This window comes from Solanum stenotomum, chromosome 8 (assembly GCF_019186545.1).
Source record: "Solanum stenotomum isolate F172 chromosome 8, ASM1918654v1, whole genome shotgun sequence".
Classification (NCBI taxonomy): domain Eukaryota; kingdom Viridiplantae; phylum Streptophyta; class Magnoliopsida; order Solanales; family Solanaceae; genus Solanum; species Solanum stenotomum.
Genome location: NC_064289.1, coordinates 8,070,622 through 8,089,040, shown reverse-complemented (window position 1 = coordinate 8,089,040; position 18,419 = coordinate 8,070,622). Strand labels below are relative to the sequence as shown.

General features: G+C 32.1%; 2 protein-coding genes across 2 annotated transcripts; one reads left to right on the top strand and one right to left on the bottom strand.

Annotated features, from left to right (window-relative positions):
• Window positions 1-9,286: 9,286 nt before the first annotated feature.
• On the bottom strand, window positions 9,287-9,886 carry LOC125873426 (uncharacterized). Its single transcript, XM_049554367.1, has one exon. It carries the CDS (start codon window positions 9,884-9,886, stop codon window positions 9,287-9,289), a length of 600 nt encoding a protein of 199 aa, XP_049410324.1.
• Window positions 9,887-16,232: 6,346 nt separating this feature from the next.
• LOC125873163 (transcription factor CYCLOIDEA-like) lies at window positions 16,233-18,190 on the top strand. The gene is made up of 2 exons (XM_049554049.1): window positions 16,233-17,830; window positions 17,931-18,190. The coding sequence occupies exons 1-2, from the start codon at window positions 16,790-16,792 to the stop codon at window positions 17,979-17,981; spliced, it is 1,092 nt and encodes a 363-aa protein (XP_049410006.1). The 5' UTR covers window positions 16,233-16,789; the 3' UTR covers window positions 17,982-18,190.
• The last annotated feature ends 229 nt before the right edge of the window (window positions 18,191-18,419 follow it).

Below are 18,419 nucleotides of genomic sequence, written 5' to 3'. Positions count from 1 at the left end.
TTGGTTTGGTTTTAGATTGTTAAGAACCGATAGTATTTGGTTTGGTTATGATTTTGTTCCGAAAAAATCTAAGAAATAACCGAACTGAACCAACAAGTTATATACATAAATATTATTATTATACATACATAATATATTATATTCATAAACAATTTTAAAGATTTTATATATGTTTTATCAAATTTATTTATAATTTACTTATGAAAGAAAAATGTCCAAGGTGAAAACATTTTTCTTATTGGTTTCATGTATATGAGTGTCTATGGAAATTATTTGTGGGACTGAAAATGTCATTGTCTCTTCCTTCTATGCCAAAATAGTGAATTTTGAAGTTTTATTCAGTAAATTCAATAATCAAAAGTTCTGTAATGTCAGTTATTCTAACTATTTTCTTGTTTTAATGGATTGTTATAACTTTTTTCACATTTTGAATGAATTGTTTCTTTTATTTTTATGTATGGTTAATAANNAAGAAATAACCGAACTGAACCAACAAGTTATATATATAAATATTATTATTATACATACATAATATATTATATTCATAAACAATTTTAAAGATTTTATATATGTTTTATCAAATTTATTTATAATTTACTTATGAAAGAAAAATGTCCAAGGTGAAAACATTTTTCTTATTGGTTTCATGTATATGAGTGTCTATGGAAATTATTTGTAGGACTGAAAATGTCATTGTCTCTTCCTTCTATGCCAAAATAGTGAATTTTGAAGTTTTATTCAGTAAATTCAATAATCAAAAGTTCTGTAATGCCAGTTATTCTAACTATTTTCTTGTTTTAATGGATTGTTGTCACTTTTTTCACATTTTGAATGAATTGTTTCTTTTATTTTTATGTATGGTTAATAACCGAATAACCAAACCAAATCAAACCGAAACCGAAAACAACCAAACCGATAAATGTATATTATATTTGGTTTGGTTTGGTTTTGATAATTTTAAAACCGATTAAGTTGGTTTGATTTTGGTTTTGACCAATAATCGACCCAAACCAAACCGTGAACACCCCCAGGTATAGTGTAGTTTGCTACTAAGCATTTATTTTGTATATAATATTTTTTTGGTTAAAAATTTATACAATATTTTATTTTTTAAATAAATTGAATCACGAGCGCTAACCCATGATTTAAGCTAAACGTCCAAAATCAAATATTTTTTTCAAAAAAGAGTTCTACAGCGATAGAAAGTCCATAACATCTTGTCTCCTCAAACGACTGAAGCATCCCCTTAATCAATAATTTCATATATTCAACACTAGGTAATCATTTCTTTCAAGGAAACTTCATGTTTTGAAGCGGCAAGAAAGTATACAATTGATTTGTATAGTATATAGTTAAAATTTTGAATAACGAATAATTTTTGTTTTATTGATTCGGATGTTTCGCAAAAAATTGTATTTGTTTATACAATATTAGAGAAATCGTATATTAACAATTCTATTCTTTTTTTTTGTTTGAAAAAAAGTTGAATGATACAATTTGTATAAATGAATTGTATATGATTCGAGTGCAATTGTGTTCTTTAATGCGAGTAATTTTTTATACTTTATACGATTACTTATATGTATACATATATACTTCAAGCAATTTGTATAAATACATATCAATAAACAAGTGTGATTTAGGCAGAAACTATACATAGACTTCAAAATAAAAATTGTATATAACTAACAAAATATACAAATATCAATATACAAAACTGAATGTTTGCGCATGAATCTAATTCCCTATAAAAAAAAATTAAAGATACAAAATGTTTCAGTTAAGTGTTGCACACTGTTTTATGCTTTTAAACAAAACTAAAACATTTGTATAAATAAGGTATATTTGTATTTACATTTTCTTTGTATATTGCTATAAATTTATATGTATATGAGTATGTGTATATGAATATGGTACTTAAATATACAAATACCTCAAGCAATATTTGTATATATTAACTCAATATACAAATCATTATATGCATATACTTCAAACAATTTGTATAAACACAAATCAATATACAAATGTGATTTAGGCAGAAATTGTACATAGACTTCAAATCAAAAATTGTATATAACTAACAAAATATATAAATATCAATATACGAATGTGATTTAAGTAGAAAATATACATATATACTTCAAGCAATTTGTATAAATATATATCAATATACATGTGTGATTTAGGCAGAAATTATACATAAACTTCAAAATAAAAATTGTATATTAACAAATTATACAGATACTAATATACAAAATATGATTTAAGCAGAAAATAAACATACACTTCATGCAAATCATGTCCTGATGTTCTTCAGATTTGTCAATTTATGATGAAGCAGATCCATTCTCCTCTGAGTCAATGTTTATGGCTTTTCTCTTAAACCCATTAAAAACGAAGGTGGGTTGTCAACAACACTGACATGCAATGCCATACCTCTCGTAATCCTCATAGATGGAGATGAATCATCTATTCTGATTTTGAAAAACTCATAATCTAATAAGTAAGAAAGATTTTTTTTAAAAAAAATATGAAAAAATAACAAACATAAGACATATACAATTGTTGAAGAAGGAAAAAACAAAAAAAAATGGATTCACCCACGATTTTGGTGGTTACCCGAGAAAAGTGAAAGCACGACTGGAGGCAGAAGGTGGAATTCAAAATTCAAATTAGAAGTGGAAGAGTGATTTTAGGAGAAAGATATGGAATGGGGATAGGAGAGATAAATTTTATTATGCATAAAATTATATACAAAAGCATATGAAGGACTTTGTTGGTTCGGTATACAAAGAGGTGGTGGGTCCCATTAATTATGGCAAAAAAACTGAAACTATATTTACTGACTGTAAATAAATTAAACTATACCCTATTAACTAATTACTTAGAGATGTTTGCCAACTCACGTAATTTTTCCTTTTTAAATTTGTATATATACATAAACACAATATATACAATCAGTGCATGTGTTGATATTTCAAACTAGTTAGTCGAATAGTATATATTTGTAATTTTCCAAGTTTATAAGTATGTTCACTTTGAAATAATTTTAGATATGCGGTGTATGAGATTAGGCTTGACAAAACACAATTTTAGGTAAAATGCCTAAAGTTTCATATGATTGAAGTTTAGTTATTTTTGGCTAAATTTATAGTACATTTGGTTGAAGTTCAGTTAATTTTTTCCTTGCCAAAAAAATTTCTTTCTAAACTTGGGGCACATATGGTTAAAGTTTAACTTTATTTTGATTAAACTTTAGTCACACGTTGGTTAAATTTGATCATTTTTATTTGAACTTTTGTCATATAAAATTTCAAATACTTCATATCGATATAATATTATTCAAAAATAAATAAGTATGTGAATAAAATAAATATATATATAATAACAATGTCCAAATAAAATACACCTAAAAATTCCCGTGCAGTACTTGGATGGGATTTTAGTTGAATTTGAAAACACTGATAATAATTGGAACATCTTTCATTTTGGGGAAACAATGATTATATGTATATAAATGAATTCCTTTGCTTTTATAAAAAAATATTTAGTGTAATGAAATATTCACCTGATTTAATTGTCTTTCTTTCAGTATGGTGTAGCCACATTAATGGGAATTATAGGTTAATAGAAGTCTGTAATTTTAGCTCAAACATTGTGTTCTTATTAAAATAATATATATATATATATATAATTTATTCAAAACAATTAAAAAAATTATAGTTCAAAACTTCTAAACTAAAAAAATTTGATTCCGCCCACCTCTGAATAGTTACTTTTAGTAAATGTATATTGAAAAAATACATATCAAGCGCATATTATACAGAAGAAGAAAGATGACACGAAGTTTAGGAGGTATGTCAAATAATGGATCTATTTTTGTGCAAAGAGAAAGAACAAACTCTACTGTGTATCGAAAAAAGTCAATAATATTCCATAATCACTAAATAAAAATACAATTGAACTTTTAGATTGAATGACAATTCGAAACAAGTCACTTTAAAAGAACCATTACCTAGTTTCATAATGTTTAATTTACTTCTTGTCATTATGCTGCAAATTAAGTAAATTATTATTATTGATATGGATTTAAAAGAAGAAAAAAGACAAGGATAGTATAATCATTCTTGATCAAGATGGCTGTTAGCAAAAGGTCTTTTTTTCTAAAGTACAATATCACTATAAAACAAAAGAAAAGGCTGTTAGAAAATGAACAACTGCTTTCCTGTATATACAGATCAATATGTTGGACAGACAAACTAATTCATATCCTTTTTATAGTCTTCTTTGTTTTCGTTTTTTAGGATAGAAATCATAATCGCTATCATTTGAGTGCACACATGGTAAAAATTAAAATCCTCATTTTCTATGTAATAGCGTGCAAACCACAAAAGAGAGGTTACTCGCAGTAGGCAAGCCCTATGCAACAACTTGTTTTTTTTTTTTAATTTTTTCTTCTTTTTTGTTGTAAAAAGCACACAACAGTAATTTGAGGAAAGATCAAATGAGAAATTGGAGAACCTTGTTAAATAGTATAGCTACCTATCCCCTTTTTGGGGCACATTTTATTACACTTAATTTGGACGTACAACTTATTGTTTGTTGGCTCCGTTAAATTTAGGCAGATAAATTTAAAGTTACTTCATATGTTATGGTCTATGTTGCACAAATTGATTTTTGAGAGTTGATCTCCTTTGCAAATATTTTATGAGCTTACTTTATATGTCTTAATCTATGTGGTATCGTTTGAATTTTGAGAGTCAATCTATTTTTCACTTACAAATACTTTATGAGCTGTCAACCGTTAATAACTTTAAATTTAATAGTTGAGATTTCTATACAATTATGTTTTAAAAATTAAACACTCCCTCCGCTTTGATGTAGCCAAAGTTGAATAACTATTTAAGCTTCTAACTCTATTCAACTAATTATATTTTAGGAAGTCACTTTTCTTCTGGATTTAAAATTTCTTTTAACAAAAAAGTGGTAATGACTTTTGAGATAATAATTTTGTTGAAATCAACTCTATATATTAGCAACACTCCGTTTTCTCTTTGTGCTCCTTATATGATTAGTCATTTTCTAAATTGAGCCAACTCAACTACAGCACTGCAGCTACAACAAATGTTTGAATGTGCACAAAAACCAAGAAAAATGGGCATATATTGACCAATGCTGTAAAACAATAGTACTTATATGCCAGGTCTTCTAGCTGAAGAAATCTTTTACGTGTGAAAAAGAAGGATATATAAATAAATTAATTCTAGACAATATTGAGCTGACAAAAAAAAGATTATTATTAAAAACCACTCCATTTATTATCTGTTGCTATTATGAAGCGCTAGAATATGAAAACACTTAAAAATATATGGACTTTATTAAAAACCATATGTAGGAAATGTAGGAGGCGTTTGTGGAAATTTTTTGATGCCTTATTTATCATCATCTTCAATCTTTATATACAAGTATTCTGTGCAGGAAAATAAGAAAAAGGAAAATACAGAAAAATGACAGTTGTACACTTGTCTAAATCTTGTAGAAATATTCTAACAACCTAACTAATTTTATTTCCCCCTATGTTGATATAGTGTGTTGCTCACGTGCTCTTCTTCATTTCTTTCTTTCTGCATCTAATAGATGTGTGGAAATTATGTTTGCCAACATCCCCCCTCAAGTTGGAGGGGAGAGAAGAAACCCCCAACTTGGATAAAATGCCATGATGGGAAGCGCCAGAAAGAGGCTTTGTGAAAATATCCGCGAGCAGGAGCTTTGAAGGAACAAACTGAAGAGAGATCAACCCAGATGCATATTGTTGTCGAACAAAGTGACAGTCAAGTTCCACATGCTTTGTCCTTTCATGGAAAGCATGGTTGTGGGCGATATGAATCGCAGTTTGACTATCGGAGTTAATAGGAACATGTAATGATCGTGGGACTGAAAGATCCTCCAGTAAACAGATGAGCCAAGTTATCTCGGCAGTGACTTTTCTCATGGACTTGTATTCTGCCTCTGCTGAAGAAAGGGAAATAGAACTTTGCTTCTTTGATTTCCATGAGATGGGGAACCACCAAGGGTAATGAAGAATCTACTAATCGACCGACGAGAATCCTTACAAGATACCCATTCGGCATCGCAAAAAGCATTCAGAGATAGGGAAGGAGCAGACGATAAGAGAATCCCCTGCCCTGGATCCAAAGCCAGATATTTCAATACATGAAGAGCAACAGAGTAATGAGAGTGGCATGGCCGCGACATAAATTGACTGAGTTTCAACATTAGGAAAGTAAGGTCTGGACGAGTATGTGTCAGATAATTCAATTTTCCTACTAAACGCCTGTAAGTGGTAGAATTGGAAAGAAGTATGTCAACATCTGCATGTAGTTTGATAGAGGAAACCAAAAGAGAAGTAACGGATGAAACATTGGAAGTACCAAATTCTTTGAGAAAGTCAAGAGAAAATTTGCGTAGACTGATGATAAAACCTTGATTCTCTCTAATAATTTCCAGACCAAGAAAGTAATTGATGTCCCTTAAATCCTTTACCCTGAATTCAGCCTTGAGAAAAAACTTGATTTCAACAATTTCATGAAGATCATCACCAGTTAAAAGAATATTATCCATATAAATCGCAACAATAAAGATAAGGCTTGCAGATCTTTTAAAAAATAGAGAGTAGTCATTCAAAGATGAAGTGTACCCCTTGTAGCTTAGAGCACCAACAAGTCGAGAATACCACTGTCGGGAAGCTTGTTTCAAACCATACAATGACTTTTTAAGAAGACAAACATGGGTAGGTGATGGTGGAATAATCCCGGGTGGGAATTTCATGAAAACTTCCTCCTCTAATGAACCATGTAAGAAGGTATTATTGACGTCCAATTGTGAAACTTTCCAATCTTTCTTTACCATATTTGCTAAGAGACACCTGATGGTTGTCATTTTGACAACAGGAGAAAAAGTCTCATTGTAGTCAATTCCCTCTCTTTGAATATCCCCCCTCACCACCAATCGAGTTTTAAATTTTTCAATTGAACCATTGGAAAGAAGTTTGATCTTGTATACCCATTTACAAGGTAAAGCCTTCTTTCCTAGAGGTAGTGAAACAATTTCCCAAGTGTCGTTGTGTTCTAGAGCTGCAATTTCTGCAGGCATAACAGATACCCATTCAGGGTGTGCAACAGCTTGAGAGTAACTAATGGGTTCAGTAAAATTGATACTTATTAGGAACAGACAGGGTATTAAAAGAAATACTTGAGTAAAAGGAGGGGAAGAAACGCACGAGTCAGTAAGATTATAGAGAAAAACACTACTGCATATGAAATCCTTAAGATAACCTGATTTATGAGAAAGCCTTTCTGATCTTTTAGGAGAAGGGATAAGATGAATGACAAGGTCTGGTGAAGGAGGATGAACAATGTTAAGAGAGGAAGGTGGTGGTGGAACAGAAGAAAAAATGTGATTATTGAAAGTGAGAGGAGAAAAGGGTTGATCTAGAACATCAAAATAAGAGGGAGAAAGAGTAAAAAATTGAGAGGATAAGGTAGAAGATGTAGCAAAAGAGAGCTGACCTTCATAACAAATGACATCCTTGGATACAAATATTTTCTTAGAGCTGAGGTCCATGACTGTGTACCCCTTTTAAGAATGAAGGTAGCCTAAGAAAACACATTTCGTAGCTCGGGGATCAAATTTACTCCTTTCTTGAGATAAAGTAGAACAATAACAAAGACAACCAAAGGTTCTTAAAGAAGAGTATGAAGGTGGCTGGTGAAAGAGGATTTCATAAGGTGTATTGCCATGTAAAACCTTTGAAGGAAAAACGTTGATTAAATGTGTAGCCGTTAGAACACACTCACCCCAATAAGAAATGGGAACATGGGATTGAAAAAACAGACCTCTAGCAACCTCCAAAAGATGTCTATGTTTCCTTTCTACCACCCCATTTTGTTGTGGGGTGGCTACACAACTTTGTTGATGTAAAATGCCATGTTCTTGCAAATAAACAGCTGCGAAGGTTCCTTTGCCAAGTTCCAAAGCATTATCAGACCTGATACACTTAACCTTCTTGTTAAACTGTCTTTCGACCATGGATAAAAAGGTCTTTAAAATAGGAAAAACATTGATTTTAGTGCTTAGCAAGAATGTCCAAATTCATCTACTATAGTCATCAACTATTGTAAGGAAATATTTGTAACCATTATGAGTAGCATGTTTATAAGGACCCCAAGTATCAATGTGAATTAAGTCAAAAGTTCCTTTAGTTTTGATTGAACTAGTTGAAAATGAGGACCTGGTTTGTTTAGCTTGAGGACAAATATGACAAATAAGAGTAGAATCAGAAGAATGCTTGATAAAATTAAACAATTTCATTGTTGATAGGGGAAAATGCCCAAGTCTCATATCCCAACGGCTTACATTTGAAAGAGCATCACAAAGAACAGTACAAGAAACATGAATAAAATTGAAATTGCTTCCTTTTGAAAAAAGAGACAGATTGCTTGACAAAATTTAACTAGGCCTAAAATTAATTGGCTGCAGAAGATATAATCCTTCTCAAAGTTCACCAAAAGCTACCACTCTCTTCATTAGAAGGTCCTGCAAGAGACATGCACTAGAAGTAAACAACACATTCCAGTTGATTTGATCACACAACCTATGTATAGAAAGAAGATTATATTTAAAATCGGGAACATGAAAGACATTGTTTTGAGTAAGGTTAGGCAGAATAGAAACACTACATATATGAGTGACAATTACCTTGAAAGAATTAGGTAAACTAATGTTAATGGGAACAGAAAGGGGTTTCATAAAGGAGAAAGAAGAAACTTTAAAACACATGTGTTCTAATGCTCCTGAGTCAATAATCCAAGTTGCAGAATTAAAAACTGAAAAGCATGTGCCTGAGTATTTAAGGATGGTACCAACTACACCATTGACATTTATCTATGTTGAAGGCATTAATTGAGACATCTGCATTTCCTTCACCATTTGAGTGATTTCTGCCATTTGTTCCTTAGTAAAGTGTTGGAAAGTTGGTTGTCCCTCATTCCTTAGAAGACTGATAAGAGTTGTCCTCTTCTGCAAAAGCTACAGTCCTTTTGATCATACAGTTTTTCCCTTTAGTGAACTCGAAATCCTAAAGGTACCCATGCAGTTTATGGCAATCATCCATGACATGTCCAGTTCTGAAGCACTATGTACAGGTAACATTTGGGTTGTACTTGCTTTTCTTCCCTCTGGTTCTTTGTGTATTGATGTCAGATCTTTGAGAAGGAAAACCAGGTTTCTAAGGATAGACACCAGACTTCTGACCACTATATCCATTCATAAAATTCTGATTACCATTTTCATTTCTAAGATTTGGAGAACCAGAACTGTAATTATGATTTCCATGATTTACTGCAATGAAGGAAGATGAGTCTGGATCAGTTTGAGTATGTTCATAGATTTCCATCTGATTTTCATCATGCAATAATAGAGAATATGCAAGATCCATCCCTGAAAGTGGATTTATCATTAGAATGGTACCTCTGGCTTGACCATAGGTGTCATTTAGACCCATCATGAACTGAATAAGTCTTTGATCCTGTAAAGACCTAGAGATTTTGGATTTTCCATTACAAACGCAGACACAAGAACATGTAATATCTGCATTTAAAGAGTCTAACTCATCCCATAAATGTTTCAATTTAGTGAAATAACATGATATATCAAAATTACCTTGCACTAATTCATTAAGTTCCTTTTGAAGGTGAAAAAGCTTGGTACCATTAGACTTTCCAAACCTTTGTTCGAGGCTATCCCAAAGCTCCTTAGTAGAGTTAGAATAGACGACGCTATCTTCAATCTCTTTGGACAATGAGTTAAGTAACCAAGAGGTTACCATGTCATTACAACAATTCCATTAAGAAGAATCAGAAGCATTGGAAACTAGTGCTTGTCAGGTGCCATTGATGAAGCCTAGCTTCCTCTTAGCTGAAAGATCTATCAAAATCAATCTCCTCCAACCAGGAAAACCTCGTCCATCAAACACAGTGCTTATGAGGTTCATTCCAGGAGAATCAGATGGGTGAAGATAATAGGGGTGACTGGAGTCCATAACAGATGTTGCAGGTGCAACAATGGTTCCAGAATTATTGGAGGGTGATGAAGAATCTCCCATTGTAGATGATAAGTGAATGAGAATTGGATCGAGCTTACTACTCTGATACCATGTAGGAAATGTAGGAGACGTTTGTGGAAATTTTCTGATGCCTTATTGATCATCATCTTCAATCTTTATATACAAGTATTTTGTGCAGGAAAATAAGAAAAAGGAAAATACAGAAAAATCACAGCTATACACTTGCGTAAATCTTGTAGAAATATTCTAACAACCTAACTGATTTTATTCCCTCCTATGTTGATATAGTGTGCTGCTCACGTGCTCTTCTTCATTTTTTTCTTTCTGCAGCTAATAGATGAGTGGAAATTATGTTTGCCAACACCATACATTTAATATCATCCGTCGCTAAGCAGAACTAAAAATCCGTCGCTAAGTTTATTTATGAATGGATTAGCAATAGATTATCAAAAACTCATTTTTTTTGTCCTAATGTTTATGATATTTTTTACTTTTTAGTCGGTTAAAAAAAACATCTTTTAATATTTAGTAACAATTTCATGTTAAATTTCTTCATTTATGCGTAATGAGATTATTTATATTATATCTACGTGATCTATCACTTACTTTAGACCAAAAAATCTTTAAATCTTTCCTTTTTATTCTATGTCAATAAAAACCTTATTATTGAGTGTTCTAGAAGGATGAAGAGTGTGTATTTGTCAGGTTAAATTTACTATTTTGCCCTTGATCGTCCTAGACTTCACTCTTCTATATAATAGAAATATCAGTTGGGACGGAATAAATATTTGCAATAAGCTATTTAGCGACAAGTTAATGATAAATTTCACATCAAAAGGGTAGGACATAAATTAAAGACAAAAGTAGAGCCGTAGACGTATGTCTCAAAGCAGGTACTAATTCTACACCAATCAATATTGGCTTTTGGTAGAATCTAAGAACAAAAGAAAGGTACTATAGTCTACAGTAAATGTAAAAGAATAATGCTATTTTAAGTTTAATTTATTTCTTTATCCGTGGAAATGAAAGCACTAAAGGGTATTCTCTATCGTTAATGATTATAGTTAGGTAGGTATTAATAATGTAAAGAATAGTTATGAAGGGATTTGTTATGCTAGATTTTAAATAGCTAACCAAACACTATATTTGTTGTGTTTTTTTTTTAAAAATTTATAGCAACAATTCCAAACATGGTACAAGTTACGTAGAATTTAATACATGAATAAATCATCTTCTAACCAGCAATCAAGCGACCTCTAAATATATATATATATATATATATATATAGGCTTCATAGGCTCTCATTGTCACGCCAGTGCATTTCATCTTCCTCATTTTTTTGTTCATAGTTATCTCAAATTCTGAACAATAACCCCACATTTTCTGTGGTCCTATAACTGCTGATCAATACACATATACTCCAAACTATAAAATTGGACAAATAAAAACCCTTCCCCTGGTCTGCCCTATTTTGGGCTTGTGTGAAAAGTGATGGAAGTGTTTACAAATGCGGCATGTATATATGGAAAGTAGAGTTAAAGACACCAGTATGGTTGTGGTCCACTGATGAGAGTGCTTCACCCTTAATCAGAGGTTTTGAGTTTGTACTTTGGATATGGAGAAAATCTTGTTAGGAGCTCCACCCCCGAATCGATCCTGTAGTGCGCGATCTAAATTTAGTCGGAGCTCCAATGTGAATTCCGAACTCCAGATGGAAAACCAAAAAAAAAAAAGAGTTCATGCCGTGCTAAATGGATTCTTACACTTGTGGAAAAGGACTTTCACCATTTGAGAAAGGACTCATTGGTTAGGGTTTCAAAGGACGACTTGTAAACATCTTTGACAAGTACAAGCACAAAGCAAATTGATGAACAAAAAAACAGTTTTAAGTTAATTATCTAGTTAGAGATGTACGTCACTGCTAAAAAAATCACCATTTTCCTTCTGCAAATGGTTCAATGGCAATTGCTACAAATACTTTAATTGAATAGGTAGGAAAGGAATAAAAAAAAAACAATGTTTTCATATGAAAAAATTAGGAAGATTTCCATTATTTTAGTAAGAATCTGTTTTTTTATCATGCATTTTCTCAGTAAGCTGATTCGGTGAAAAAATCATGTTTTATAGCACAAATTTTTTAGGTTGCCGATCCAGAGAATTTAAATATTAATGTTGTGAATTCTAATACTCCACCTGTTTTAAAAAATAGTCTAGTTTGACTTGGAACGGAATTTAAGAAAAGAAAGAAGACTTTCTAATCTTGTGGTTCCAAATTAAAGTTATGTCAAATGTACCAAAATACCCTTTAATTTTGTGGTCTTAAACATGTCACGTGAAAAATTGAAGTTAAAATGTTGACAAAAAAGGAAAGAAGCCATTCTTTTTTAAACAAACTAAAAAAGAAACTAGGTTATTTTTTTTTAAACGGAGAAAGTATACTATATTTATATATTTGGTTCTCGCAAACCTGCAAATAAGGGCGGATGCACAACAGAAGTTACGAGTTTGATTAAATCTACTAATTTTAGTTTAAACTTTGTATATATGTGTAGAGGAGTCATAAAGTTCAAATACTGAATTTACTAATTTTATCAAAGTTGTAAATCTACTGCTAATTAAAGTTGGGTGGGCAGGTGGGGATGCCCTGTATTGGGGAATGTAGTATACTGTACATCTAAAAGCAATTTTGGCAAAACCATCTCTGTCACTGATCTCTCACTTCACAATACTAACATATAGAGTTGGGGCCAAAGTAGTCATGTAGTTGATGGGAAGAGATAGTACGGAGGAATGGAGAAAAAGGTAGGTGGGTGAGTTGGGGGAAGAGATAGGGTTCTCTTTTTAGTGAAAGTGACATGCTCTAAGGTCAAAAGTTGCATTCTTCTCAAAGGGCAATTCAGACCTTCATCACTCCCTAGTGAGGGCGCGGAGCTAGATATGCAAGGAGTTTATATAAATTTATGTGATATATTTTTTTTAATTAATCTAAAACAGAATAAAAGTTTTTTTTTTTTACCAAGATCGATTTGAAATCACATAAATATTTGTGAATTTAGATCATAAATTTCAAAAGTCTTTTAATAAAAAGCTAGATTCTGTTCTTGGCCTTTTAGAGGTTAGGTACATGCTCCATCCACTCCTTCCTTGTTGTTATTATTTGCCATGACCGGTAGGGATCAAGGTCAAACCCCAATGTATCACAGGTCAATATAGTCCGACCATGACGATTTTCTAGGAGGGATTGTGTAGAATAAAATATCTATTCATAAATTGAGACATTGAGACGAATATTCTTCTTCACATTATTGAGACAAAGAAAATATTAAATTTTCTTAATAAAAATCTTAGCTCCTCACTATTTAGTCTAGGTTTCATATTCAATGAATTGCTGTGGGGTTTATGTTATTACTCAACTGAAATAAAAAGAGAATTGTCGTTATCCAGGTTAGACAAAAGCACGTGTAGTTTCAAACGCAGTAGCCATTATTCTCCTCTCCTTTACAGGTGAGATTCAAGGGCAGAAAGGTACCATGCAAGCTGTTATTTAAATTTACTTATTGATTATGATCGACGACTTTGACAGAAAAATGATGATGCTTTAATTTTGCGACCTAGCCTTTCTTTTTAAGAAGAAAAAAAAACATACCTCGATTTGGTATAAATCAATAGTTTCGTCAATCTTAAAAGCATTATTTTACTTGATCACTAAATTTAGATATTTCTTTGATCTGCTACATAACATAACAAATGATTTCAAACTCTTGTCGGAACATATAACTCTTAATAAAAGGTGGAGAAGGGTTGAAAATTTTACTAAGTAGGCGTTTGGCCATGCGATACCATATCACGATATGGTATCGTGAGATGAAATCATCGTTTGGACATGCGATTTTACGCTGATTTTATCTCGTGATTCCATATCATGAGAGGTGATATCATATCCTTCAAAAACCATGATATGGAATTACATGGTGATTTCATATCATGATTTGAGATATTTTAATACAATACTTGATCCATTAGTTTATATTTTGTTAAAACAACCCCACATTTATATCTACTAACCATTTGCTTCATATGTAAATAAAATTTATAATCACATCATTATTTTTTAAAATTTATTATTCTCACCGACATAAAATTTATTATTCGCACCCACATATAGTCACTTTAACTCACACCTCACGATTGTGAAACTTTTCAACATTCACTTAAAACAATTAATCGGCATGTTAAAATAGTTGCCGAGGCAATTAGTAAGATAGCACCAACATTTATACAATCAAAAAATATGACTGGTGTACATTCCAAAATTCAACATAATACTCGATTTTGGCCTTGGTTTAAGGTAAAATTTCAATCACATTAATAAATATATTTTATGGCCTTAATAAGTGCACATTTATATTTTATGTGTAAGTTATTAGTATTTAGTTGCATATTTCTACCACATGGTAACTTTAAATTACATCCTTAGAATAAATATTATTTATTTACACAAAACTGTCTAATTTACGTCACATATGCTTTTAGTAATTCTTTATAAAATATTTTTTAGTAGATAAATATTATGTTGTTGATGCAGTTTCCGAAACACAAAAGGATTTTTAGTTCCATACAAAGGACCACGCTATCATTTGCAAGATTATCGAGAAAGTGAAAGAGAGCCTCAAAATGCCAAAGAACTATTTAATTATAGGCATTCATCTCTGCGCAATGTGATTGAACGAACTTTTGGAGCTTGGAAAAATAGATTTAGAATATTGAAACAACGCATGAACCATTATGATATTGATACACAAGTGAAAATTGTCATAACTTATGCAGTATTACATAATTATTTGCGAAAATACCAAAGTAGTGATGAAATATTTATGGTCTATGAACATGAATATATAGTTGCGGAGGATATTGACCAACAAATGGCTCAAAGTAAAAATGTTGGTTCGTCTTCTCGGTCAGATGATCGAGAAATGCAAGTTCAACGTGAGGAAATTGTTTGTACTATGTGTGAGGATTATATTAAAGACTAGTACACTACAATTTATGTTCAATTTTTTTTATTAAATTAAAGTTAGATAAAATAATTACGTAAGTGGAGAACAAATAACCTTGTAATAATTTATTATGCGATTTTATAATTTTTTATTTATTTGATAAGATTGAATAAAAAATTGGGGCTATTTTAATAGTTTTACAATTTATGAGATTTTTCTGTTTATAAGAAAATATACAACACAAAAATTTCGTATCGCATGTCCAAACAAACCTTCAATTTTATCTCATAATACCATATCATGATATCATATCGCATGGCCAAACGGGCCCTAAATTTAACAAGATCTTAGGTGTGTATTTGACTCATGTTGCAAGATTAAAGTGTATTTAAGTTTAGTTAGTCAAGTAAAGAAGTATTTTTAAGGTTGTCAATATATAATTCGAAGATAAAACTAATAATTCACACTGAATTTAGGGGTTGTTTTCAATACTTTTCTTTTGTTTCATTTCTTGAGTTTAAAATTAAGTTGATATGAAACAACAAATAAATTGTGATCCCAAGTTTTATATGAGCAAAATAAAATCAAGCATTGTATATCTCTCTTTTATTTTTCTCCCTGGTGTTCGCATTGGAGCTTGACTATATTCGAATCGCACTATAGGCTTCATTTTTTTCATACTTAGGGCTTAAATCTGAAACCTGTGGGTAAGGGTAGAATATCTTATATCTCTTTTTTTTTTTTTTTGGATTTTCCATCCAACATTTGTTATCCAAATTAAAATTCAATTAATTCAAATTTGCTCCGCATAGGCTAAGTGGTTCGGTTCCTACCAATGATCTTTCCATACCCAGGGATTCAAACGCAAAACATTTATTTAAGAAATAAATAGTCTCATCCACTATACCATATCAGTTGATAGTGTGTGGTATATCTCATTAAGATACCACATTATATATCTATTTAAGGGGGTAGGGGGGATGGGTCTAGCTAGGGTTGTGGAAATGAGGTTAGAGAGAGGGTGGTTTTTCAGTGTGTGTGTCAGGTGAAATCACGTGAAGGGGCACGATAACAAGTTGTTCATATCCATTCACTTCCAAGAATACCGCTACGTACAGCCACTAGCTGCTTTCTTCCTATCCCCATCTTTGTCAAATTTCCTTTCCTTTTCCAATTACTTTTTCTTTAGTAGACATGGACGCAATTCTTCCTTCCTTTCCCCTTCCCCTATATTCTTCCTTTATCTCTCTTTCACAATAATAGCACCATGCCTGTAGCTTGATGCTTAGACGGGTGCACACGCACTCTCACTCACCCAGCTAGAATATATATATATTATATATTCATAGTTAGCAGAAATACTTATCATATACCAAAAACCAGACAAATACATTGTATCAAGTGCTGTCATACTCAAGCAAAAGAAAGAAAAGAACAAGATATAGTACTACTGTTTTCATCACCATTTTGGTCAATCATGATGATTCTGAACAAAGATATAGTACTAGCTAGGTAGAAAATAAATCTACTAACTTTAATTTTCTTATTGCAGCTAGCTTGCTTGCTTAATTAGCAGCAAAATCAAAAGAGGCTTTAGCTGTGTTTATACTGTCTTTCTCAAGATCTAGACCCACCACTTAGACCATCTCAAGCTACAGCTACTGCGCAAATGTATCCTCCAAGCAACAATAACTGCAACTACAGCCCAATTTTGTCTTCTTTCATATGCCAAAATATTCCATCTTCTCCTTGTATGCAATACGAACACGAACTATACTTTCAAAACTTCAATCATGATGACCAATATTATTTTCAACTACAGCAACAAGTTCCCTTGATAGATGACTTGAGTCCTCACGTCTTAGCTGACAGCTGCACTGAGACTGTTACTAAGCCTTCAAATTGCAATCACGTACTAGAAGGAATGGAAGAAGGCCGAGGCGGAAACAAAGGAGATGATGTTATGAGTAGCAGAATTAGTATTATTAGTGGACGGATCTCGAAAAACAATAAGAGATCTTCCAATAAGGATCGACACAGCAAGATCAACACGGCTCGTGGTCCAAGAGATCGAAGGATGCGACTTTCACTTGATGCTGCTCGCAAGTTTTTCCGTTTGCAGGACTTACTGGGATTTGATAAGGCCAGCAAAACTGTAGAATGGTTGCTTACTCAATCAGATTCCGCAATTGAAGAGCTCGTCGCCGTTAAAGGCAATGATGCTCAGGTTCCTCAGCAAACTAGCTGCAATACCCCCACTACTACTACTGGAATTGGTGCAATTTGTGCATCTAATTCTATTTCTGAGTCATGTGAAGTTATATCAGGAACTGATGAAACTTCCTCTAATGACAAAAACAAGGAAACTACTGCTAAAGATGAGAAGGAGAAAAAGAAGAAGCCGGTTAACACAGCTCGTAGAGCTGCGTTTGAACCTCTTACAAAGGAATCAAGGAATCAAGCAAGAGCCAGGGCTAGAGAGAGAACAAAATCAAAGAAAATGAGCCAAGTTGGAAAATCCAAATCCCCAGCTCATGATTTGAACCCTTCAGGATCTCGGAAGCCGGCTAATAGAACTTGTGAAGAACCTGGAACACATGAACAACACAGCTTCCATCATGTTGATGACAGTAATTTTGTGGTTAATGGAAATTGGAATCCATTTACAATCTTCAGCTCTCATGAACAATATGCTGGAATTTCCAATGAGGTGAGGGCTTCAATAATTAAATCCAGTAGATTTCTATTTATATATATATTCTTATCAGCTTCTGATTTTTTTTGAAAAAAATATTCTTATTTCTCTGCAGCATCAATTAGTTACAGACTTGCAATTTTATGGAAAGCTGTGGGAAAGCTAGGGCAAGGAAATTCGAAGCGGACAAAGTTCCTTCTTCATTTTGTGCTTACTCGGCGGAGCAGAAGAACGTTTCCGGCCTGTATCTGTTGGTAAATGTAACATACATTTCTACTTTTTAAGTGTGTTTTTCTTTTGTGAAAGAACTTCATGTGCACATAGCCTATGTTTTTTTTTTTTTTTTGAATAAAACTATGATGGAGTTCATTAAGCAACATATTCGGGAGAAATGAGAGCGTCTCGATTCTTTAATTTTTTCCAGCCTTGTGGCGGTGTTGAATTTCATACCAAAAAGTTCAATTACAACATAAGTATAGAAATTATCCATTAAAAAAAAGAACGGGACTAATAATAATATGATAACTTTTTCTGTTGTTCAGCTAGTTAAGAGTTCAAATTCAAGTCTTGACACATCATCTTTTGGTCTCGTTGTCCTATAATC